Here is a 26,476-nt window from a genome sequence, read left to right as displayed (position 1 = left end):
ATATGTGAAGTAGCGGGAAGAAAATAAGAGCAACATCTGGCCATTATTGACCCGGTGACACGCGCTCTCCAAGTACAAAAACTAATGTAAAGAAATGCCATATGTAGCTGTGTGTGACGTCTGAGCCAGGACAATAAACAAATATACACTACTAGAAGGTGGCCCAATTCTACGCATCGGGTATTCTAGAATTTACGTATTGTGTAGTTAATGTATAATTTTTGTTATAGATATATATAGATGTTGTTGTGTGTAGTTACCAAGTGTTTGTGTAGGGCGCTGTACATGTTCTGGGTGTTGTCTGGGTGTGGCGGGGGGTGAGAGCGGTGTTGTTTGTGTGTTGCGTTGTGTGTCGTTATTTGTGGAGCGCTGTGTGTCTGTATCGTTGTGTATGTGTGTTGCGCGGTTTGTGTGGGTGTGGGGTGTGTGTGTGTGTTTTGGGGGGAGGTATGTTTTGTGCAATGTGTGTGTTGTGCAGTATGTGCGTATATTTGTGTGTGCCGCAGTGTTTGTGTGTTGGGTGTTCTGTGTGTGTAGGTGTCTGTGTAGGGCAGTGTTTGTGGTTCCCAGTGTGTGTGTGTGGTGTGTTGTGCAGTGTGTGTGTGGCGGTGTGTGTTTTGGGGGGAGGTGTGCACCCCCCATCGTGCTCCATCCCCCATGCTGCGCACCCCCCATCGTGCTCCATCCCCCATGCTACGCACTCCCCATCGTGCTCCATCCCCCATGCTGCGCATTCCCCATCGTGCTCCATCCCCCATGCTGCGCACTCCCAAACGTGCTCCATCCCCCATGCTGCGCACTCCCCACCGTGCTCTATCCCCCATGCTGCGCACTCCCAAACGTGCTCCATCCCCCATGCTGCGCACCCCCATCGTGCTCCATCCCCCATGCTGCGCACACCCCCCATCGTGCTCCATCCCCCATGCTGCACATTCCCCATCGTGCTCCATTCCCCATGCTGCGCACTCCCAAACGTGCTCCATCCCCCATGCTGCGCACTCCCCATCGTGCTCTATCCCCCATGCTGCGCACTCCCAAACGTGCTCCATCCCCCATGCTGTGCACTCCCCATCGTGCTCCATCCCCCATGCTGCGCACTCCCCATCGTGCTCCATCCCCCATGCTGCGCACGCCCCATCGTGCTCCATCCCCCATGCTGCGCACCCCCCATCGTGCTCCATCCCCCATGCTGCGCACTCCCCATCGTGCTCCATCCCCAATGCTGCGCACTGCCCATCGTGCTCCATCCCCCATGCTGCGCACTGCCCATCGTGCTCCACAGTCACACATCAGACAGTATACACGCACACATCTGATCGCATACATTCACACACACACACCACTTCTCCCTGTGCCCACCGGTGGGCCGTCCCAGCAGCTGTGCTGCACGCCGTGCTCCTCTGCCGACACTCACAGATCCGATCGCATACACTCACACACACACACTCACACATCAGAACACACTCACACACATCTGATCGCATACACTCAAACACACACACTGACGATATCGCACATACGCGCTCACACAATCACAACATCCGGAGATACCACATGCTTCTGGCCATGTGATCCTCCGGCAGGTCCTGGAAGGTCACTGCACAGTATCGCCGCCGAGAAGCAAGCGATATCACGGGATGTTGTGAGTGTGTGGATGCGATCTGATGTGTGTGTGAGGTGTATGTGAGAGTGAGTGTGATCTGATGTGTGTGTGTCTGCTCTTATGTGTGTGTGTGTTCCGCCGCTGCAGGACCTTGATGCGCTCACCTGGGAGCCGGTGTACGCTGGTAACCATGCTACACAATATTACTCGGTGTACCATGGTTACCAGCGTACCCCACCCCCCGCTCGCACGGGAGCCCACACCAGCGTACGCCGGCAACCCCAGCAATGCGAGGGTATGTGTCGGCTGGGTTGGCGGCGTACGCTGATGTGGGCTCCCGGGGCTACAGCACTGACCTGGGAGTCGGGGCTCCTATCGGTTCGGGGAATGCGTGCGGGGGGCGGGGCCAGAGCGAGCGTGCAATGCGTGAGGGGGCGGGGCGTGGCCGAGTTGCCAATGCGTGAAGGGGGCCGGGGCGAGAGGCCAATCCGTGTGGGGGGGGAGCCTGGGCGAGCGGCCAATCCGTGCGGGGGACGGAGGCGAGGCGAGCGGCCAATCCGTGCGGGGGGGCGGAGCCGAGGCGAGCTGCCAATGAGACGCTTGTCGCGGTAAGGACAGAATTTTGGAGCAAGACAGACAGACAGACAGAATAAGGCAATTATATACATAGATGGCGGTCAGTGTGTATTCATACCATGGGAGCCTCCTCAAGCACGTCCACTACATAGGGCGGCAATGGTACCATACGAGGAATCACCGGTATGTGGAGCCATACGTCTCCATGCACTGACCTGATGACACGTGCACTGCACAGTATTTATAAGGACACGTGTACTGTACGCTGCAATGTATGGTCCCTCTGTAGTGCACACTGAGCTGCGTCTCAATATAGAACACCCCCGGAATGCACCTTTTGGATCAGTCCTGCGCTACTTTATCATAGTATTGGCCTGTACCACATCTTCGCAGGGGGGAATGTAAGGCCCAGCCCTCCTCGGTCTCGCCTGTTTTGGAGCCCGGTTTTGTGTGTAACATTCAGCACAGGCGGTGCAGGGCGGCCGAATGTTCTCCCGAATAACACGACCTGCCCGCGGCCTTCCCCGGGTCCTGCTGGGCCTCGGGCTCGCTGTAGCAGCGGCTCAAGTTGCTGAAGGGCCCGGAGAGGAAGACGGGCAGAAAAAAAAGCGAGTCCGTGCGGCCTACAGCACAGCTATAGTCAGGAGCAGGGAGCTGCTCAGCAGAGTGAAGGTAAAGCGTCATGGAGCACTGTATGGCGCCCACATAGGCTGCAGCGCAGTGTGCACAGGTGACACCACTTCCCAGGGCAGGGTTATGCCCTATCACTGCCCCCCACAGTGTCCTATGTGCTGTGCCCCTCTGGTCACCTCTGCACCAGTGACCTCACATCATTCGTGTCTGTGCTGATTTTCACTATTGTAGGAGGTTTGTCAGGAATATTCTTCACTGCTTATAGAAAAGTAGTGTTGAAAGAGTGTGAGCTGGGGGTCACTATCACTAAGGGGGTCTCAGGCCCCACTCTAGGACCCCAGCACAAAACAACAAAGTAATGTCTGATCGGTCAGGAAAGTATCCCTGGTCACCCCCCCTGAGCCATAACCACATCGGTCCATATCATTCATCATCATCACGTCCCCACAATGCCCCACACACGTTAGATCAGTGGTTCCCAAACTCCAATCTTCATGGCCCCCAACAGGTCCTGTTTTCAGGATTTCCTGACTATTGAACAGGTGATGAATCATTATCAAGGCATCACCTGTGCTATATTAAGGACATCCTGAAAACATGACCTGTTGGGGTCTGTGAGGACCGGAGTTTGGGAACCACTGCATTAGATGAACGTAGGCCACACCCAGCGACCTCCAAATACATCGGCTACAAACCTGATGTATAGGGGGGTCTTCCCGTCACCCCAAGGGAGACCAGAACCAGCCAGTTGGAATTTCAGCACCTTATTCTTGTTTTCAGGAGCAAGGCCCAGTGCACACTGCGTTTGCACTCTTCGCCTACAGTATATATCAGGAGCGTTTCCTGGCGTGTACTGTAATGTTCCCATAGGCCCTTCATTCAGCAGTCGGAGGCTCAGGGTGTTCTTTCGCGTTTCGTCTAGCAAAAACAGCGCTATTAACCTGCAGATAGGGGAGTTAATCCACAGGTTAATAGCATTCTAAAGCTGCCAGGTGGAAATGAAGATTATTCCTCCGGCTTTCAGTCACTGCTCAGAACATAGTGGATGGCAGCTGTGACAACGCCCCGGCACTGACTGACAACTGGCTTTGTACTCATGCACTATGAAGCTGGTTGTCAGTTAGTGCCGGGGCGTGGTTACAGCCACCATCCACTATGTTCTGAGCAGTGACTAGTGACTGAAAGCCGGAGACTGCCGGGAAGAATAAACTTCATTTTCACCTGGCAACCGGGCAGCTTTAGACCCCTATTAACCTGAAGATTAACCCCCATATCTTCCAATTAATGGAGGTTTTTTTATACTCGTCAGGGTCCTTGTATTAGAATGCGGAGCAGACTGGGCATTCCTGTACAGACAACTATCACAAAGATGTAAGGAAATGTACTCCATGGAATATCTGTTTCCTTTCGGTGGGTCCCTGTTGTGGTGGATGGACACCTTTGCATCCATCATGACTGGCCACTTTCGGGTACATAACCTTGTGTGCTAGGAAGGCAGTTTTGACAGATGTGATCATATCCTGCACATTTCTTTCCATGATTATAGCAATCTTAGGTTTGGTTACATATCTGACTGCTTGTCTGCTTATTTTAATTTTCTACTACGCTCAAAAGATAAACTTTAAAGGGAATCGGTCACCAGGATTTTGCAATGTAAGCTGAGGACAGCATGCTGCGAGGGTTAAAAAGTAAAAACCTTTGTGTTTCTTTTATCTGTGTGCCTTTGTTGCCCTGTGATTAACATTGGTGTGTCTCCTGTGCGCACAGAGCAGTCCTTTACCCTACCTGCTGTGATTGACACCTCACAGTCAATGCACAATCACTGAGAGCCTGGTGTGGGCGACGACAGCTTTCGGCTCTGCTACACTCAATTCTGAGATAAAGTCAGAACTGCACACAGTGATCTAAGAGAAACATGGTTACATTCAGAAGTTCCTTACCTAAATTATGCTGCTCCCAGATGAAGTAGCAAAAACCTGGTGACAGATTTCCTTTAAGTTAAAGGAAATCTGTCACCAGGTTTTGCTACCTCATCTGTGGGCAGCAAAATGTAGGAAAATAAATCCTGATTCTAGTGATGTATCACTTAGTTTACTGGGTGCAGCAGCTGTGACATAGAGTTCTTAGATGTAGCAGAGCTCAGAAAGCTTACCTCGCCACACCACACCTTTCTGTACATTGTCTGTGGATAGTGAGCTTATCAGAGAATGGGGAATAGTCAAACACAGGCTCTGCACTGTAAAGCTGGTGTCACACTAAGCGACAGCGACAACGACGTCGCTGTTACGTCACCATTTTCGGTGACGTAACAGCGACCTTGTAAGTCGCTGTTATGATCGCTGCTTAGCTGTCAAACACAGCAGAAGCAGCGATCATAACGTCGCTGTGCTACATGTGCAGAGAGCAGGGAGCCGCGCTTAGCGCTGGCTCCTTGCTCTCTTACAGTACACATCGGGTTAATTAACCCGATGTGTGCTGCAGCTACATGTCACAGTTCAGAGAGCAGGGAGCCGCGCACACTGCTTAGCGCTGGCTCCTTGCTCTCCTTGCTACAGTATACATCGGGTTAATTACCCGATGCGTACTGCAGCCACATGTCACAGTGCAGGAGCCGGCGCTGGCAGCAAGAGCGGAGGCTGGTAACCAGCGTAAACATCGGGTAACTAGGGAAAGGTCTTCCCTTGGTTACCCGATGTTTACGCTGGTTACAGCTTACCGCAGCTGCCAGTGCCGGCTCCTGATCGCTTCATTTCGTCGCTCTCTCGCTGTCACACACAGCGATGTGTGTGTCACAGCGGGAGAGTGACGACCAAAAAATGAAGCTGGACATTCAGCAACGACCGGCGACCTCACAGCAGGGGCCAGGTCGTTGCTGGATGTCACACACAGCGACAGCGACGGGACGTCGCTGCAACGTCACAGAAAATGGTGACGTAGCAGCGACGTCGTTGTCGTCGTCGTTATGTGTGACACCAGCTTAAGCCAGGCAGTAATAATCTCCTGGTGATAAAACCCTCACTATAATTAAACAACAGCACACAGCTTGATAAGTAACAAATTGCTGAATTTAGTGTTTTAACCCCTACATCATGCTGTCGTCACATTACATAGCAAAAAACTGCTGACAGATTCCCTTAGGGAATGTGTCTCCTCCAGAAACACTATTTGCTTGCAGATATAGGGTTTATTTGCAGATAAATAGTGCATAACTTTGTTATCCGATTTGAAAAAAAAAAAAAAATAGAAAATTATTTTGGCAGGATCTTTTTTTTTTTTACATTGGAGTTTATGGAAAAGGACCCGTTACTGATAGCTATTTATTTTCCATTTGAAACTGATCCAGTAAGCAGAAAACTTAATCATTTACAAATGAAGGAAAAATTGATAGGTGGTATGTGTGACGTAGTCAGAAACATCCTGTTTAATGTATGAAGGAGACTATGAAACTCAATTAACCTATGCAGACAATGCAAGAACTGACAAAAATTAGAAGGAAGAGGGACCCCGATACACCCTGTATTAGACATAAAAGAGGGCTTTATACACCATACACAGTCTATAAAATGTTAGGTGTTTGGACACCTAGACTCATAAAGACTATGAAGTAAGTGAAAACGCTGCCAAAAATTAGAAGGAAGGACTGCAATACACCCTGGAAGACAAATAGAAGAGGGCCGCAGAAAGCATTTTTTTCCCCATTTATAGGGAGTGGGAATGCTAGATTGGTGAAGACTATGCACTATATGTAAGAGAATTGTAGAGGTATTCCTCATCCACTGCATGAAAAAAATGATGAAGGAGGGCATCATACCCACCCTGGACAAATAAAGAGTGAGGGTCACATGATGACTATAAAAATTATGAGTGAGGGCCATCTATTTACCCTCTTAAAATCTGGAGCAAGGGCCGCCTGATGACCCTCTAAAAATTTTGCATGAGGGCCGCATGATGATCCTGCTAAAATGGTGCAAGATGAGGAGGAGAACAAGAAAAAGAAGAAACCATGAACCATTAACCTTTTTTGGTGGGAAGGAGTGCATGAGACAACACTAGAAAACAAAAAGGAACATTTGAGTTGACTTTAGGTTCCTCTGCTGTCATTCCGTGGGGTTGAGAAGTCTGGCACAAACCAAGCCTTGTTCATTTTGACAAGTCATCATGTCAGCATTTTCAGTTGACAGGTAGATAAGCCTATCAGTTATTATGCCCCCATCGGCACTAAAAACCTGCTCTGACAAGGCAGGCCAGCACCTCCAAGGCGTAGAGGAAGAGTTCATGCCACGTGTCCACCTTGGATATCCAATAATTGTACTGCACAGAGGAATCATGGAAGATGCTGCTACGGTAGGCTAGATACTCTTTCATCATTTTCCAAAACTTTTCCGTCTTTCTCACTCTGCGCATAAGGGCCTGAGCACTGGGAGGGTTTAATGAAATGCTGCCGGCAGCGTTGTCAGATGGGAAATTTTGTACTAATTGTTCAACTAGGCACTTCGGGTATTGCACTATTTTACAAGCCCTCTCTGCTGCAGGAAGGTGAGATGTAAGGTTTTCTTTGTAGTGTAGGTTGAGAAGGGGGAACAGCCAGTAATCAGTGTTGGCCAAAATGCGGGGTTCACAGGAAAGGCAGCGGGACATAAAGTCAGACGTGTGCCAAACTCCCAATAGACAAGACTTCCCTGTCCCCACCATATGGACGACTATCCATCTCCTCCTCCTCTTCAGCCCATCCCACTGAACAGACGGCATGAACCTGTTATGGATAGTACCCTCTGTAGCGCAGGTAACCATCTCCTGTTCCACATCCTCCTCAGTTAATCCTACTCCTTATCACACAAACAGTGCTCTTAAAAGATCAGATGAGGCAGGGTTGGGTAGTATCATCCTGTGTTTTTTTTTCCTCCATCTCGACCTGGTCCACATGCAAAGCTTCCTCTGTAATTGTGAGCAGCAAGTGTTTCAGTAGACACAGAAGCGGGATAGTTGTGCTCATTATGATGTCATCGCCGCTCACTATCTTGGTTGATTCCTCAAACTTTTGTAGAACCTCACAGATCTCAGACATCCATGCCTAATTGTCGGTTCTTATGTGCAGAGGCTGACCGGAATACCGACAGGCTTGTTGTAGCTGATATTAAACTACTGCCCTCTGCTGCTCATAAAGCCTTGCCAACATGTGTAATGTGGAGTTCCAGCGCATGGTCATGTTGCACACCAGTCGGTATGCTAGCACTTGCAAGGACTGCTGCAGCACTGCCAGACCGACGGCAGCTGTAGCTGACTTGAGGAAATGAGCGCACATGCAGCGTACCTTCACAAGTAACTCAATCTGGGTAGGTTTTCAGAACGTTGAGCAGCTGGGCCATGCATGGTACGTGTGCGAGCTTGCCAAGCTTTGGCGCCGCCAGCAGGTTACGGCCATTATCACACATGACCATGCCTGGTAGAAGGTTTCGCGGTGAGAGCCACAGATGTCTCTGGTCTGTTATAGCTTTCCAGAACTCTGTGGTGCTGTTTGTCCCCTAAAGAAATTAGTTTCAGCATTGCCTGTTGCTGCATCACCGGGGCAGTGCTTCCAGCCTGCAACTGATATTGACAACAATGCTCTGAGATGACAAAAGAGATGGAGCATGAGGAGGAAGATTTGGTGCAGGAATTGGTGTATGAGGTAAAAGAAACCCTGATTGGACTAAGGCCTGCAATCCTCGGCGTCGGGACCACATGTGCCGTCCCTGGGTCCGATTCAGTCCTGGTCTCCACGAGGTTCACCCAGTGTGCCTTCAAGGAAATGTAGCGTCCCAAGACACAAGCTCTTCGCCACATGTCAGTTGTTAAAGGGGTTATCTGGCTTCTTTTGACTTTTTTTTTTATTACCCTATTGGGCTACATTGGGGCAGGTAAGTAGATAGAGAGCACTTACCTGCCCTGCTGTCAGCCCCTCTCCCCCGGCTCAGAGTGGTCATGTGAACGCTCCTGCCGCGATTTTGCTGCTTCCGGTCATTTCATGTCAACATGGGCAGGGCCATGTTGACATGCAAATCTGGAACAGCATGTTGCCGCCCTGCTGGGCTGTACAGTGCGATGAGCCCCGCCCCTCTTCCCTGCACCCTCCCACACATTCCCCCGCACCTCTTACTCTCCCCGCAACCTCCCCCTGCACTGCTGTGGGGTCCGTGCCCTGGGGGAGGGGCCTGGCAGCGGCTGCCGTGCTGTCAGTGCTAGCACCGGGCCCCCTGCTCACGATCGCACATTCAAATGTACAGGCATCGCAGATCACAGATGCCGGTACATTTGAAAGTGCTGATGAGAAGCAGCGCAGCGCTGCTTCTCATCACTGTCCCGCTGTCTGTGCTCTCTTCAGCACAGCGGTGACATCACTACTGTGCTGATATGGCCAGAGCACAGACAGCTCACGAACGTGCAGGAGCGGCAGGGACCGAGGACGGGTGAGTATGTACTCCCTACATGTGTTCCCGATGGGGATGGGGGTGGGGGGGGTCGGTCGGTGCAGAGCGCCGTGTGCGGTACAGAGCCATATGTGTGTGTGTGCGGTGCAGAGCCATATGTGTGTGTGTGCGGTGCAGAGCCATATGTGTGCGGTGCAGAGCCATATGTGTGCGGTGCAGAGCCATATGTGTGCGTGTGCGGTGCAGAGCCATATGTGTGCGTGTGCGGTGCAGAGCCATATGTGTGCGTGTGCGGTGCAGAGCCATATGTGTGCGTGTGCGGTGCAGAGCCATATGTGTGCTGTGCAGAGCCATATGTGTGTGTGCGGTGCAGAGCCATATGTGCGTGTGCGGTGCAGAGCCCGATGTGCAGTGCAGAGCCCGATGTGTGTGTGCGGTGCAGAGCCCGATGTGCGTGTGTGTGGTGCAGAGCCATATGTGCGCGTGTGCGGTGCAGAGCCATATGTGTGCGTGTGCGGTGCAGAGCCATATGTGCGTGTGCGGTGCAGAGCCATATGTGCGTGTGCGGTGCAGAGCCCGATGTGCGTGTGCGGTGCAGAGCCCGATGTGTGTGTGTGTGTGGTGCAGAGCCATATGTGCATGTGCGGTGCAGAGCCATATGTGCATGTGTGGTGTGCAGAGCCATATGTGCGTGTGCGGTGCAGAGCCCGATGTGTGTGGTGCAGAGCCTGATGTGGGGCTGTTATTTGCAATGCTGTAGTGATAACAGGTCAGTGCTGAGGCTGAATACCGACAGGGAATGTGTGTGCAGGGGGCGGGCAGAGGGCGGGGCTGGACACTGAGGCCGGGCGGTGCCAGCTGTGACTGGGAGGTGTGGCACAGGAAGTGGTCAGTTTGCTGGAGCTGAATGTAAACAAGGAGCTGCAGAGAATAAAGGGATAATTCAAGAGGAACAAAAGGTAGAAAACAAAAAATAACAATGTAGGGGTGATTTATATGACAATACAGCACAGATTAGCTTACCAAAAATTTTTTAGTTTATGTCGGACAACTCCTTTAAGTGGACCTTCCCAGGAAATCGTTGGTCAGGGCACAGGTGATGTTATGGGACACATGCTGGTGTAAGGCGGGGTTGGCACACCAGGAAAAATAGTGGCAGCTGTGGAATGCCTCAACATCCACAAGACTAAACGTCAACATTTCCAGGGAAATGACAAACTAATGTCCTAAAGACTTTGTAGCAAAGACGCACCTGCATATAAAAAAGGTGCTACAGAGGTGTACACATATAGATCACAAAAGTTATTAATATATAAAAGATACTCAGAAAAGGAAATAAAAAACAACAGCTTAAGAAAGCATTAAAGAGATCACACGGCGGGCTATAAAACATATAGAATAAAGTATACTTGAAATGTATTACTGTGCATTGTTAAGATATAATCCACAATGACAAAGTAATTCATTTCAGACCTACAATATGTGAGATTGTAGCCCAGCGCCCTAACTTGTATTGCACCCAGCTTATGCAAGATTCGGTGAAGCTTTTGCCAGTGTACATGTACTGGCTATGCCCTGGGTGAGGATATATTTAGTGGCATATATTGCACTGAATATCCATTCCATACACCTCAATCCGGTTCCTTCAACTGCAAGTGCACGGTTTTCTGCAAGCTCCGATTTGGTGGCCAATTGAAAGCCTCAGAATTGTGATTGCAGGTCTAGGAATTAGTGTATATACATAAATCCATATGTAATTAATTTTATATAACACAACACATATACAATGCTCTGGTAACTGGGAGATCGAATATTACTTCATCAATTATGATAGCAGGCGACAAGCAAAGCATGCCATATGGACACATCAATATAACCTTAAGGGGGTTTTACACGCAACAACATCGCTAACGAGATGTCGTTGGGGGTCACGGAATTCGTTAGCGACGTTGTTGCGTGTGAAACGCACGAACGACCGTTAACGATCAAAATTACTTACCTAGTCGTTGATTGTTGTCACATCGTTCTTTTCCTGAATATCGTTGCTGTTGCAGGACGCAGGTTGTTCGTCGTTCCTGCGGCAGCACAGATCGCTACGTGTGACACCGCAGGAACGAGGAACAACATCGTACCTGCGGCCGCCCGCTATGAGGAAGGAAGGAGGTGGGTGGGATGTTACGGCCGCTCATCTCCGCCCCTCCGCTTCTATTGGGCGGCTGCTTAGTGACGCCGAACGAACCTCCCCATTAGAAAGGAGGCGGTTCACTGGCCACAGCGACGTCGCTAGGCAGGTAAGTATGTGTGTCGGGTCCTAGCGATATTGTGCGCCAGGGGCAGCGATTTGCCTGTGACGCACAACCGACGGGGGCGGGTGCTTTCACCAGCGACATCGATAGCAATGTCGCTGTGTGTAAAGTGTCCTTTAGATTCTGAGGATATCTATAAACGGTTACGAAAGTAAGTAAGGTCTACAATAACTAGAATATCTCTGTGAAGCTATTTATTGTAATTTGGCGCTCGGTTTGACAACAAATGACCTGCCAGATGATGTGACCTTCTTATTTTTCAGGATGAAGTGGGATCTCCAGGAATAGTGGTGGGTGTCTCTGTAGATGGACAAACTGTTTGGTCGGAAGGTAAGTCTTACTGAAATCTCATCTTCAATCTATGAGTATTATCATTATAGTCATGTAACATTGCACAAGCAGAATAACGGAGACTGAGCTCTCCCAGACATTTGTTTTGGTGTTTCTTAATTAGGAGGATTTACTGTTATGTGAGGACAGAACGCTCATTTATATCATACAGTTGTGTTTTTGGTCAGCTGATCAAATATTATGGTGTCTACAAAAAGAAAGAAGCCAAGTTCTGTGTGGTTTGTTTTAGCTTCATATACTTCATCAGCTCAAGTGAAACATAATATATTTAAAGGGGAAGTCCATATTCATCTCCATTTGAACACACAAGAACAGGGTGTTGCTATCTACAAGTGTTTTCTGTACTGATTCACTCAGCTAGTCCATACGTTATACCGTCAGCCATACATTATATTGGCCAGTGTGCAATGCTGCATCTTCCTGCTAAAAAATTACAGGCCGACGAGCGGGTTAGAGAATTGACCGTTTTTCACTGATCACAAAACTGGCATCTATTTTAAAAGGCAAAATAAAGTAAAAATAAATCTGTTAAAATGCAGGCCCATGAATAAATGAATTAGAAACATCTTTTTACCTAAAATGTGTATTCATTGATGGCAAAACATAGTAGCAGGAAGGCCAGAGAACAAGCACCAGGTTGCCCGGGTGGTCCTTTCACCCCTTCCCTCTGAAGCCAGTTTTCACCTTCCTGAGCCGGTCTAATTATTTGTTTTTGACATGCGTCACTTTATGATGTAAATAACTCTGGAGAGCTTCAACATATCTTAAAGTGAACATGTCAGCTGCAATATGCACCAAAAACCACGATCAGTTGTGGGTGCATATTTCTAATCCCTGACTAACCGTCACAGCCCATAGCATAGATAAAGGGATCTTTAGAAAACGTAGATCCTTTATGATATGCTTATGAGCCCTCTTAGCATGTTAGCACACCCGCAGACTTTAAAAAAATGATGGTGCCGTAAAGAGAACATATTGTAAATGTTATTTATGTACTATTTTGTGAGGTGACATTGTGTGGTCCATTTTCTCCTGAGTACTCCGATACCCCATACGAGGTGAGAAACTACTGCTTGGGTACACTGCAAAGCTCAAAATGGAAGAGTACCACTTTGGAATGCAGATCTTGCTGGAATTGAGTGTGGATGCTTTGTCACATTGACAGAGCCCTTGAGGTGCAAGAACAACAGAATATCCCCAAAAGTGACTCTATTCAACAAACCGCACCCCTTAATGAATTTACCTATAGATGTAGCGAGCATAGTGATCCACAGGTGATTAACAGGTATTTATACCATTGGGCCATGAATATTACATGTGCATATGTGTGTGTATGTATATATATGTGTATATATATATATATATATATATATATATATATATATATATATATATATATATATATATATATATATATATATATATATATATATATATATATATATATATATATATATATATATATATATTTTAAATATATATATATATTTTAAATATATAATATATATATATATATTTTAAATATATATATATATATATTTTAAATATATAATATATATATAATGTAGTATATATAAAATTTTCCCACTGAAATGTTATTTCAGCCCCAAACTTTATTTTCACAAAGGTGAAACTGGACCCTACAATTTCTGAAATAGTTTGTGGTTTCCAATGACATAGCCCCTGCTATGCCAGAGCATTGACCCCCACCTTAGGTGACCCCATTTTGGAATTTACACCTCTGGGAATTCATATATGTATTTTTGCAGAGTGAAACTGCAAACATATCAGCTTTGTGCCCAATACCGTGTGTTCAACTTGTGCTTTTGGAGACACGCACCCTGTAAATTGCTGAATCTGTGCATTTGACGTCAGGATAAAGATTAATAATGATGATAGTGAGGAACTAATGACATACTGACATGCTTTGCAAATGTGTTCATTGCTTGTAAGATAAAGAATATCTCCTTATTTATCTATAATTTATTATGCTTTCTTATATTGCGCCATCTTATTCCACAGCGCTTTACTGACATTTTTCATCACTAGATTCCTTATCTGTATAAGTGGAGTACCCGGAGGAAACTGATGCAAAGACAGAGAACGTACAATCTGTTTGGCATGTTGTCCTTGGTGGGATATAAACACATGACCTCAGCGCTGCAAAAAAATAGCGCTAACCACATTGACTTACAGTTAGGTCCAGAAATATTTGGACAGTGACACAAGTTTTGTTATTTTAGCTGTTTACAAAACATGTTCAGAAATACAATTATATATATAATATGGGCTGAAAGTGCACACTCCCAGCTGCAATATGAGAGTTTTCACATCCAAATCGGAGAAAGGGTTTAGGAATCATAGCTCTGTAATGCATAGCCTCCTCTTTTTCAAGGGACCAAAAGTAATTGGACAAGGGACTCTAAGGGCTGCAATTAACTCTGATGGCATCTCCCTCGTTAACCTGTAATCAATGAAGTAGTTAAAAGGTCTGGGGTTGATTACAGGTGTGTGGTTTTACATTTGGAAGCTGTTGCTGTGACCAGACAACATGCGGTCTAAGGAACTCTCAAGTGAGGTGAAGCAGAACATCCTGAGGCTGAAAAAAAAGAAAAAATCCATCAGAGAGATAGCAGACATGCTTGGAGTAGCAAAATCAACAGTCGGGTACATTCTGAGAAAAAAGGAATTGACTGGTAAGCTTGGGAACTCAAAAAGGCCTGGGCGTCCACGGATGACAACAGTGGTGGATGATCACCGCCTACTTTCTTTGGTGAAGAAGAACCCATTCACAACATCAACTGAAGTCCAGAACACTCTCAGTGAAGTAGGTGTATCTGTCTCTAAGTCAACAGTAAAGAGAAGACTCCATGAAAGTAAATACAAAGGCTTCACATCTAGATGCAAACCATTCATCAATTCCAAAAATAGACAGGCCAGAGTTAAATTTGCTGAAAAACACCTCATGAAGCCAGATCAGTTCTGGAAAAGTATTCTATGGACAGATGAGGCCAAGATCAACCTGTACCAGAATGATGGGAAGAAAAAAGTTTGGAGAAGAAAGGGAACGGCACATGATCCAAGGCACACCACATCCTCTGTAAAACATGGTGGAGGCAACGTGATGGCATGGGCATGCATGGCTTTCAATGGCACTGGGTCACATGTGTTTATTGATGACATAACAGCAGACAAGAGTAGCCGGATGAATTCTGAAGTGTACCGAGATATACTTTCAGCCCAGATTCAGCCAAATGCCGCAAAGTTGATCGGACGGCGCTTCATAGTACAGATGGACAATGACCCCAAGCATACAGCCAAAGCTACCCAGGAGTTCATGAGTGCAAAAGAGTGGAACATTCTGCAATGGCCAAGTCAATCACCAGATCTTAACCCAATTGAGCATGCATTTCACTTGCTCAAATCCAGACTTAAGACGGAAAGACCCACAAACAAGCAAGACCTGAAGGCTGCGGCTGTAAAGGCCTGGCAAAGCATTAAGAAGGAGGAAACCCAGCGTTTGGTGATGTCCATGGGTTCCAGACTTAAGGCAGTGATTGCCTCCAAAGGATTCGCAACAAAATATTGAAAATAACAATTTTTTTTGGGGGTTTGGTTTATTTGTCCAATTACTTTTGACCTCCTAAAATGTGTAGTGTTTGTAAAGAAATGTGTACAATTCCTACAATTTCTATCAGATATTTTTGTTCAAACCTTCAAATTAAACGTTACAATCTGCACTTGAATTCTGTTGTAGAGGTTTCATTTCAAATCCAATGTGGGGGCATGCAGAGCCCAACTCGCGAAAATTGTGTCACTGTCCAAATATTTCTGGACCTAACTGTATATAGATTATTGTGTAGGAAGATTAATAACGGGTTTGTAAGAATGTAGTAAGGGTCTGTAGAGGAGTTACGATCGCTCTAAGACTTACAGAGACGGCATTCAAATTATGTGCTAAATCCGTATAATATCTTAAGCAGTGGTGAATGCTGTGCTTCTTTTCCATAGGGCTCGGGTTTGCTGATGTGGAGAACCGGATTCCATGTTCACCAGACAGCGTCATGCGTGTAGCCAGTATCAGCAAATCCTTTACTATGGCAGCACTGGCCAAACTGTGGCAGGAGGGTCGTCTCGATCTAGACGCACCAGTGCAGAAGTACGTACCGGAGTTCCCAGAAAAGGAGTTTGAAGGTGAAAAGGTGTGGACGGTGCCAACACTTAGAAAAGTAGAAACAAAGCAATGTGGTGATAATAATATTAGGTTTCCAGAAGGCTTGTGTTACTCTGCCAAAAAAATGTCCCCGAGTTTTTAATCTTTGTATATAATAATGCTGCTCTTCTCCCATGGTCCAGTTATAAAATTTGCTTAGGCTACCAGTAAATTACTATGACATCATCGGCCAGGCCAGTGACCTCATCTCTACTGATACCTGCCAAAAAGCGTGCAAGTGTCCTATTCACACCCGAGGTTTGGAGTGGGGAAACTCTTACATTTTATTAGAGAAATTGAATTGTCACCAGTTCATAAGTGGCCACTTTTTGCTCATTTATTTCGCCTTCTTCTGAGTATTCTGGTTTTATTTTTGTTTTTCTTTGTCGCTCCATTGGGAGACCCAGACAATTGGGGTGTATAGCTACTGCCTCCGGAGGCCACACAAAGTATTACACTTTAAAAAGTGTAACCCCTCCCCTCTGCCTATACACCCTCCCGTGCATCACGGGCCCAGTTTTATGCTTTGTGTTGAAGGAGGCACACATGCACACAAGCTCCACATTTTAGTCAGCAGCAGCTGCTGATTGTATCGGATGGAAGAAAAGAGGGCCCCCCACAGGGCCCCCGGCATGCTCCCTTCTCACCCCACTGAGTCGGCGGTGCTGTTAAGGTTGAGGTACCCATTGCGGGTACAGAGGCTGGAGCCCACATGCCGTTTTCCTTCCCCATCCCTTAGGGGCTCTGGGAGAAGTGGGATCCTAACCGGTCATCCAGGCACTGGGACCGGGCTCCATCCGCAGCCCCTGGGGGAATCTGACGGACAGGAGACTGGATATCATCAGGGACAGGGCCCTGCATCCATAAGGTACTCTGTGTCCCCTTAGGGACGGTACATGCAGCGCCTGTATTACAGACGCCGCAGCGGCTCCTGTGTGGTTTCTGAGACCGGGACTACCGCGCCGACCGCGCCTGTTGGCCGGCCGCGCTTTTAACTTTAGTCCCCGGCTTTTGCGGCCTAGTACCATATACTCCTGCCCCCGGGCCTGCCAGTCAGGGGTAAGGGCGGGACGGCCGACTGGACGTCGGCAGTGAGGGCTGGAGCATACTTTGGTATCCTCCTCCCCCCTCACTGAACACTATGGGGCACCAGTTTCCCGCACTTTATTAGGCACGCCCACGGCTCCATCCTCCCCTCAGAACGCTGGCAGCCATTGTTATAATCATTTCTGCCGGTGGGGGATTTCAGACCGGGCTCCGCAGTTCTGGGAGAAGTGGGATCCTAACCGGTCGCCGGTTACTGGGACCGGGCTCCCTCTGCAGCCCCTGCATCCATGAGGTACTCTGTGTCCCCTTAGGGACGGTGCATGCAGCGCCTGTGTTTCAGACGCCGCAGCGGCTGCTGTGTGGTTTGTGAGCCGGGACTACCGCGCCGCCCGCGCCTGTTGGCCGGCCGCGCTTTTAACTTTAGTCCCCGGCTTTTGCGGCCTAGTACATGTACTCCCGCCCCCGGGCCTGCCAGTCAGGGGTAAGAGCGGGACGGCCGACTGGTCGGCAGTGAGGGCTGGAGCATGCTTTGGTATCCTCCTCCCCCCTCACTGAGCACTGTGGGGCACCAGATGCCCGCACTTTATTAGGCACTCCCACGGCTCACTCCTCCCCTCAGATCGCTGGCAGCCAGTCAGATGCTGGACCCCCTTGGGTGCCGTAGTGTATATATATGTATATATATATATATATATATATATATATATATATATATATATATATATATATATATATATATATATATATATATATTGTATACATTTTCTCTATTCGGCAGCATTATTTGCTTTTGGCTATATCTCTAAGAGGAGACGACAGCATGTCGTCCGCAGAAAGCAAGGGTGCCAAGGCACAGGCTTATTTTGCGACCTGTACCTCTTGTGCGGCTATGTTACCTGCAGGTTCCACCTACCCTCATTGTGACAATGCTAGGCCCCTGTGGCACTCACTCAGCCGGAGCCTCCGGCACTGGTGGGACCCTCGGCTCAGGTGGTACTGCCGGTTTCCACTGCACAGATGGAAGGGACAGAGTTACAATTTTGACTGAGAAACTCTCTGAGTCGCTTCACATTCCATGGCTCAGTCTATGGTCTGCTAAGATACTAGAAGCTTGGCAGTCCAGATCGGTAACACAGGGCCAGGGCACTGTGAGTTCATCATCCCCAGGCCCCTCTCGGTCGGTACAGCAAAGGGCTCCTGGGGTGGCACCCAGATCCCACGGTGAGAACTCCGACACGGACCGCAGCCTCAGACAGGCTAAGCGGGCTTGCTGGGAACCTTCCCCGGCTGCATCACGCGGTTCGGGGTCTCAGCATGAGGACCCTCTGGAGGATGAAGCGGAGGTCGCAGCTCAGGGCTCTGATCCTGACGTTGCTCTCAATCTGGATACACCTGAAGGGGACGCCATAGTAAATGACCTTATAAAGTCCATCAACCAGGTGCTAGTCCTTCTCCCCCAACTCCACCTATAGAGGAGTCGGCTTCACAGTAGGAGAAACACCAGTTTAGGTTTCCCAAACGTACCCAGAGTGCGTTTTTCGATCACTCTAACTTCAGAGATGCTGTCCAGAAGCACAGAGCATTTCCAGACAAGCGCTTTACTAAGCGCCTTAATGACACACGTTACCCTTTCCCCCCTGACGTAGTTAAGGGTTGGGCTCAGTGTCCCAAGGTGGATCCTCCAGTCTCCAGACTGGCGGCTAGATCCGTGGTATTAGTGGCAGATGGTTCATCGCTCAAGGATGCCACTGACAGGCAAATAGAGCTCATGATGAAATCCATCTATGAAGCCATAGGCGCGTCTTTTGCTCCGGTCTTCGCAGTCGAGTGGGCACTCCAAGCTATCATCAGCTTGTCTGTCTGAGACTAATGCGGACGCACGTACCTCTGCTCCGCAGGTTGTGTCTTTGACTTCTCAGGCGTCGGCTTTTTCGTCCTACGCCATGAACGCCGTCCTGGACTCTGCGAGCCGTACAGCGGTAGCATCCGCCAATTCAGTGGCAGTCCGCAGGGCCATGTGGCTACGCGACTGGAAGGCAGACTCTGCTTCCAAGAAGTTCTTAACCGGTTTGCCATTTTCTGGCGACCGTTTGTTTGGCGAGCAATTGGATGAAAAACCGATGGGTGAGAGACATTCCGTCTCACGGTTACAGGATAGAGCTCAGCTCTCATCCTCCGACTTGTCTCTGCAAATGGAGTTGTGATCCCCGTTCCGCTTCATGAACGTGGTCGCGGTCTTTACTCCAACTTGTTCGGGGTACCAAAAAAGGACGGATCATTCCGGTCCGTTTCCGGGCCTCATTCTGCTCAACAGACACGTGAGAACCAGACGGTTTCGGATGGAATCTCTCCGCTCAGTCATCGCTTCGATGTCCCAGGGAGTCTTCCTAGCATCAATCGACTTCAGGGATGCTTATCTCCATGTGCCGATTACACCAGAGCATCAACGCTCCCGGTGTTTTGCCATCCGAGTCGAACACTTTCAGCTCGTGACTCTGCCTTTCGGCCTGGCGACAGTCCCACGGGTCTTCACCAAGGTCATGGCATCAGTGGCGATGAGCCTACACTCTCAGGGACACTCGGTGATCCCTTACTTAGACGATCTCCTAAGTCAAGGCACCCTCCCGGGTGGCATGTCAACACAGCCTGAACATTCTTTTGGAGACTCTCCAGAGGTTCGGGTGGATCATCAATTTCCCAAAGTAAAAATTGACACTGACCCAATTCACTGACTTACCTCGGGATGGAGTTCATTCTCTCTCAGAGATAGTGAAGCTTCCGCTGGACAAACAGCGTTCACTGCAGACAAGGGTGCACTTTCTCCTTCGGGCCCAGTCTCACCCCTTGAGGCGCCTCACACGCTTCCTAGGGAAGATGGTGGCAGCAATGGAGACAGTTCCCCTTGCGCAGTTTCATCTGCGTCCACTCCAATGGCACATTCTCCGCAAATGGGACAGGAGGTCGACGTCCCTAGACAGGAACGTCTCTCTTTCACTGGCAGACAAAACCTCTCCTCAGTGGTGGCTTCTTCCCACTTCTTGGTCGAAAGAAAGGTCCTTCCTGCTCACATCCTAGGCTATGGTCACGACGGACGAGAGTTTGTCAGGGTGGACAGCGGTCTTCCTCCACCACAGGGCTCAGGGAACCTGGACTCTGACAGAGTCCTCCCTTCAGATCAATGTTCTGGAGATAAGGGCAGTGTAGCTAGCCCTAAAGTCGTTCCAGCGGTGGCTGGACGGCAGGCAGATCCGGATACATTCGGACGACGCCACGGCGGTCGCGTACATCAACCACCAGCACAGAGCGCTGGCGGCGGACGCATCAGTTCAAGGCTGGTCGCAATTTCGACTGACTTATGTATTTCCTCCTCTGGCGCTGCTGCCCAGAGTGTTACTCAAGATCGGGTCCGACTGCCGCCGCGCCTTCCTCGTCGCTCCAGACTGGCCGAGGAGGTCGTGATACCTGGATCTGTGGCACCTCACGGTGGGTCGACCGTGGGCACTCCCGGACCGACCAGACTGGCTGTCTCAAGGGCCATTTTCCATCTGAATTCTGCGGTCTTCAACCTGACTGGGTGGCCATTGAGTCCTGGCTCTTAGCGTTCTCAGAGTTATCTCTATCACGCCTTTCGCAGAAGGTGGTCTTCCTAGTGGCAGGCACATCACTTCGGAGAGTGTCTGAGCTAGCAGCGCTGTCATGCAAGCCCCCTTCCTGGTGTTTCGCCAGGATGAAGTAGTTCTGCGTCCGGTCCCGGAATTCCTACTTAAGGTGGTATCCTCCTTTTCTTCTCAATCAGGATATCTCCTTACCTTCTTTTGGATCCAGTTCACAATTGTGAAAAGGATTGCACTTGTTAGATCTCGGGAGAGCACTCCGGCTCTTCTTTTCGCACACTGCGCCCCCGCGCCGTTCTGATGCGCTCTTTGTCCTGGTCACTGGCCAGCGTAAGGGGTCGCAGGCTTCCAAGTCAACCTTGGCTCGGTGGATCAAGGAACTGACCCTTGAAGCCTACCGTTCTTCTGGGCTTCCAATTCCTTTAGAGCTGAAAGCCCATTCTACCAGAGCCGCAGACGCATCCTGGGCATTGCGGCACCAGGCTACGGCTCAGCAGGTGTGTCAGCACTACCTGATCGAGTCTGCACACTTTCACGAAACACTATCAAGTTCATGCCTATGCTGTGGCAAATGCCAGCCTAGGTAGGCGAGTCCTTCAGGAGGCGGTTGCTCACCTGTAAGAGAGGGCCGTTTTTTCGGCTCTTTTTATCGAGGTATTCTTTTACCCACCCAGGGACTGCTTTTGGACATCCCAATTGTCTGGGTCTCCCAATGGAGCGACAAAGAAGAAGGGAATTTTGTTTACTTACCGTAAATTCCTTTTCTTCTAGCTCCTATTGGGAGACCCAGCACCCGCCCCTGTTCCCTTCGGGCTGTTGTTCTTTTGTGTACACATGTTGTTCATGTTGAAGGGTTCTTTTGGTTCATGGTTTCAGTTCTCCGAACATCCTTCGGATTGAATTTACCTTAGACCAATTTATAAGTTCCTCCTTCCTGCTTTGGCACCAAAACTGATGGGCCCGTGATGCACGGGAGGGTGTATAGGCAGAGGGGAGGGGTTACACTTTTTAAAGCGTAATACTTTGTGTGGCCTCCGGAGGCAGTAGCTATACACGCCAATTGTCTGGGTCTCCCAATAGGAGCTAGAAGAAAAGGAATTTACGGTAAGTAAACAAAATTCCCTTCTTTTTACTTTATTGAATCCGCCATACTGGTTCAGAAATACGGGGCCTTTTTATTTAGTGCTAATTTTTCTGGTTTTTACCAAGACGGCAGGGCTCACAGGATTCTCTGGGGGCATGTCTTTAAGCTGCTCTGCATTATTACCATGGGACCCATGTCCCCTTGATAAAGACTATAAAAAGTAACACTAAATAAAAAGGCCCTTATCTCTGTAACTGTATGGAAAAACAAAAAAAAATGGAATACCTAGAAGAGAGGCGGAAAAAAAGCCAAATGCTACTTTTTACCTTGCGACAGATCCTCTTAAAGGGAATCTGTCACCAGGTTTTTGATTCCCTATCTGAAAGCAGCATAATGTAGAGACAGCGATGTGTCACTTACTGAGCTATTTGCTGTCATTTTGATAAAATCAATTTTTTCACTGCTGCAGATCTAGCAGTTATACAGAGCTCATGAATATGCTGGACTACCTGGCAGCAGGACAAGTAGTCCTCTACTGATCTACTGCTGATTAATCAGTGATTGTATCAAAACCACACTAAGCAGCCCAGAAAGTGACATATGGCTGAAATCAGGATCTCTGCTCCAACATTATGCTGCTCTCAGATTAGGTGGCAAAAACTTGGTGACTGATTCCCTTTAATTATGGATCTGTAGCTTCTTTCCAATAGATAAATATTTAACCTTGGCTAAAAGCACATTTTACTGTATAAGAAGATGGCCGCTATCCTGTTATAAATGCAGTTCTCTTCAGGAGGAAAAAGGTCTGGGGTGCCCAACATGGGTGAATGAAATCCACTTTGGTCTATTCAGTGTCTACCTAAGATTGTATTCCTACAGCAGGTTTATAGCAATAGTTATGCCTAAAATCATTGTAATTCTGTCTTCCCATCTAGCTTAAAGGGAATCATCAGCAAGATTTCACCCCCCAAACTATATATATTCGCATATAGCACTTTCATAGGGAAGTCCAGCAATACCTTTACATGGCCAGTCCGTTCCTCAATGATCACAGTTTGAATTAGTAGGCAAGTGAGGCTGTGGATCTGAACCATTTGTCACTCCAGCTGTTTCCTGCCCAACGCCTCCTCCTGCTTGACTAACAGCTTGTTTGCCCGAAGTTACAAAGCATAGAGGCTGTCAGACAAGTAGGATTAGGCAATAGTGGGTAGGGAACAGAGCTGGAGTGACAAAGGCTTCAGATCTACCATAGCCCTTCAGCCTCATTTGCATGTCAGTTCAAATACTGATTTCTCAGGAAGGGACTGGCCATGTAAACATGTTGCTGGACTTGTCTTTAAAAGAGCTACATGCGCATATAAATAGTTTGGGTGTGAAATCCTGCTGATAGACTCCCTTTAAGGCCAGAAGCATGTTGGACCTTCCAACCACTGTTCCTGTGTGGTTTATATACAGTAGTGATCTAGCATGGCAGTGTGCCTTTCTGAATATTTGTTTAATTAAATATTTAAGAAAAGAAAGGTTATTTTTTTGTTCCTATTTTCCAAGTGAAAAACAAAACAAAAAAATATATATTTTTTTTATATACCGTATTTTTCGGACTATAAGACGCACTTTTTTCCTCCCAAATGTTGGGGGAAAGTGGGGTGTGTGTCTTATAGTCTGAATGTAGGGCATGGCTGCGGGGAATGAGGGTGCTGCGGTGGAGCGGGACATCGGCGGCATGCGTAGGCTGTAGCAGCGCCTGCCGTGACCACGTGGGCCCACTCGTTTCATATGCATGCATCCTCCCGCCCATCATCTCTCAGCGCTGAAGCCGGCGCTGACAGGTGGGCGGGATGATGGGCAGGGTATGCGCGCATAATTAGCCGGCCCGCGTGATCACCCCTGGCAACTACAGCCTGGAGTGATCATGTGCGGCTATATTGACTGCCCCCCGCGCATTATCATCAGCGCGGGGGGGAGTGAATAAGTACGGTATACTCACCGATCCTGCAGCATCGCGATATCCTCCTGTCTTCCGGCCCGCTGATCTGTGTAGAGCTGTGCGCACAGCGATGACGTCATCCCTGTGCACACGGCTCCACACACATCAGCGGGCGGCAGACAGGAGGACATCACGATGCTGCAGGGGAACGGTGACCGTCTCAACACAGGTCAGCGGCACTGTTGCTGTCACAGACAAGAAGACGAGCGATGCTGCTGGAGGGAGGAAAGATGAGTATTAGTTTTTTTTTTTTTGTGCCACAGGATGCAGGCTATATACCAAGATTGGGGTATATTATTATTATTTATTTATAGAGCACCATTAATTCCATGGTGCTGTACATGAGAAGGGGGTTACATACAGAATACATATACAAGTTACAGTAGACAGACTAGTACAGAGGGAAGAGGGCCCTACCTTTGTGGGCTTACATTCTATAGGATTATGGGGAGGAGACAGTAGGTGGGGTGTAGATTGGGCGGCAGCTCCGCACGGTGGTGCGGCGGCAGCTCCGCACGGTGGTGGGGCGGCAGCTCCGCACGGTGGTATATAGCAGGCTGGGGGTATATAGCAGGCTGGGGGTATATAGCAGGATGGGGGTATATAACAGGATGGGGGTATATAACAGGATGGGGGTATATAACAGGATGGGGGTATATAGCAGGATGGGGGTATTTAGCAGGATGGGGGTATTTAGCAGGATGGGGGTATTTAGCAGGATGGGGGTATTTAGCAGGATGGGGGTATTTATCAGGATGGGGGTATATAGCAGGATGGGGGTATATAGCAGAATGGGGGTATATAGCAGAATGGGGGTATATAGCAGGATGGGGGTATAGAGCTGGATGGGGGTATAGAGCTGGATGGGGGTATAGAGCTGGATGGGGGTATAGAGCAGGATGGGGGTATAGAGCAGGATGGGGGTATAGAGCAGGATGGGGGTATAGAGCAGGATGGGGGTATAGAGCAGGATGGGGGTATAGAGCAGGATGGGGGTATACAGCAGGATGGGGGTATACAGCAGGATGGGGGTATACAGCAGGATGGGGGTATACAGCAGGATGGGGGCTATACCAGGATGGCGGTATTTAGCAGGATGGGGGCTATACCAGGATGGCGGTATTTAGCAGGATGGGGGCTATACCAGGATGGCGGTATATAGCAGGATGGGAATATATACCAGGATGAGGGACATATATACAAGGATGGGGATCATATACAAGTCAGGAGGATCATTACCAGGCTGGGGTACCTTAGTAGAGAATTTGGGGACATTACCCCCATAACAGTGTCAGCAGCAGATACTCGCCCCATAAGTGTGTCATGACCACATTTTTTGCTTAAAATTTTATTTCCTTATTTTCCTCCTCTAAAACCAGGGTGCGTCTTATGGTTCGGTGCGTCTTATAGTCCGAAAAATACGGTACTTACGAGCTCTGCATTTAGTAGACTGCTAGATGGACTGCATACTAGTGTAGTACATTGTGCTGATATTTAGGCCACTTGTTTTTCTGTTCGGTCACGTCAATACTTATCGATGTACAAGTTTTCTGAAACTGAATAATTCACTTCCAGGTAACAATAACAACCAGGTTATTAGTGTCACACATAAGTGGAATCAGGCATTATGAAAAGGATATCCAGAAAATCAGGAAAAAAATTGGAAAGAAATCTTCAGAAACACCTCCCGAAGATACTGAATCAGCGAGAACAGGGGAGCAGCGCAAACTGAAACCGCCAGATACTGCAAAATCCCCGAAAAATGCACCATTGGAACCAGAAGAGTTTTACATCAAGGACAAGTTCAACAGTGTGATTGAGGCTTTAGATCTGTTTAAGAACGATCCTCTGGTGTTTAAACCTGGTAAGTGACTTGACATTACGTAATACATGAGGCATTTTAATATATACAGTATATCACAAACGTGAATACACCCCTCACATTTTTAGAAATATTTTATTCTATGTTTTCATGGGACAATACTGAAGATATGGCTTGTATAACAGTGTAAATTTGAAGTGCCCTCTAAATAACTCAACACGCAGCCATTAATGGCTAAACCACGGACAACAGAAGTAAGTAAACCCCTAAGTGAAAATGGCTAAATTGTGTCAAATTAGCTATTTTTCCTCCCCAGTGTCATGTGACTCATTATTGTTACAAGGTCTTGTGTGAATGAGGAGCAGATGTGTTACATTTGTTGTTATCACTCACATACAGTCTCATACTGGTCACTGGAAATTCAACATGGGACCTCATGGGAAAGAAAAAAAAACAATTGTTGCTTTGCATAATGATGTTCCAGGCTATAAGAAGATTGCCAACCTTCTGAAACTGAGCTGCAGCATGATGTCCAAGACCATACAGTGGTTTAACAAGACAGGTTCTACTCAGAACAGGCCTTGCCATGGTCGACCAAAGAAGTTGAGTGCATGTATTCCGCATCCTATCCAAAGATTGTTTGTTCAAAATAGATGTAGGAGTGCTGCTACCGTGTTTCCCCGAAAGTAAGGCCCTGTCTTACATTAATTTTACCCCCAAAAGTCCCACCCTGCCTTACTTTCGGGGGAGGCCTTACATTGGAAAAAAAATGACAATCCTCCCCCCTGCAGCCTCCCCATTGTTTGGGATCAGGCATCCACCCCTTCCTCCCC

The 26,476-nt window shown here is 48.2% G+C and overlaps 1 protein-coding gene across 1 annotated transcript in view; it reads left to right on the top strand.

The window, feature by feature from the left end:
- Positions 1 to 2,585: 2,585 nt before the first annotated feature.
- Positions 2,586 to 26,476, top strand: part of LACTB (lactamase beta) — an 85,344-nt gene continuing 61,453 nt past the window's right edge. Inside the window, exons 1-4 of the mRNA XM_075342660.1 lie at positions 2,586 to 2,851; positions 11,789 to 11,855; positions 15,888 to 16,078; positions 25,397 to 25,685. Of these exons, the coding sequence (XP_075198775.1) occupies positions 2,666 to 2,851; positions 11,789 to 11,855; positions 15,888 to 16,078; positions 25,397 to 25,685 (733 nt within the window). The 5' untranslated portion in view covers positions 2,586 to 2,665. The remainder of the gene's footprint in view (positions 2,852 to 11,788; positions 11,856 to 15,887; positions 16,079 to 25,396; positions 25,686 to 26,476) is intronic.

Source organism: Anomaloglossus baeobatrachus, chromosome 4 (assembly GCF_048569485.1).
Source record: "Anomaloglossus baeobatrachus isolate aAnoBae1 chromosome 4, aAnoBae1.hap1, whole genome shotgun sequence".
Classification (NCBI taxonomy): domain Eukaryota; kingdom Metazoa; phylum Chordata; class Amphibia; order Anura; family Aromobatidae; genus Anomaloglossus; species Anomaloglossus baeobatrachus.
The sequence above is the reverse complement of the archived record's forward strand: the minus strand, read 5'-3'. Positions and strand labels throughout refer to the sequence as shown.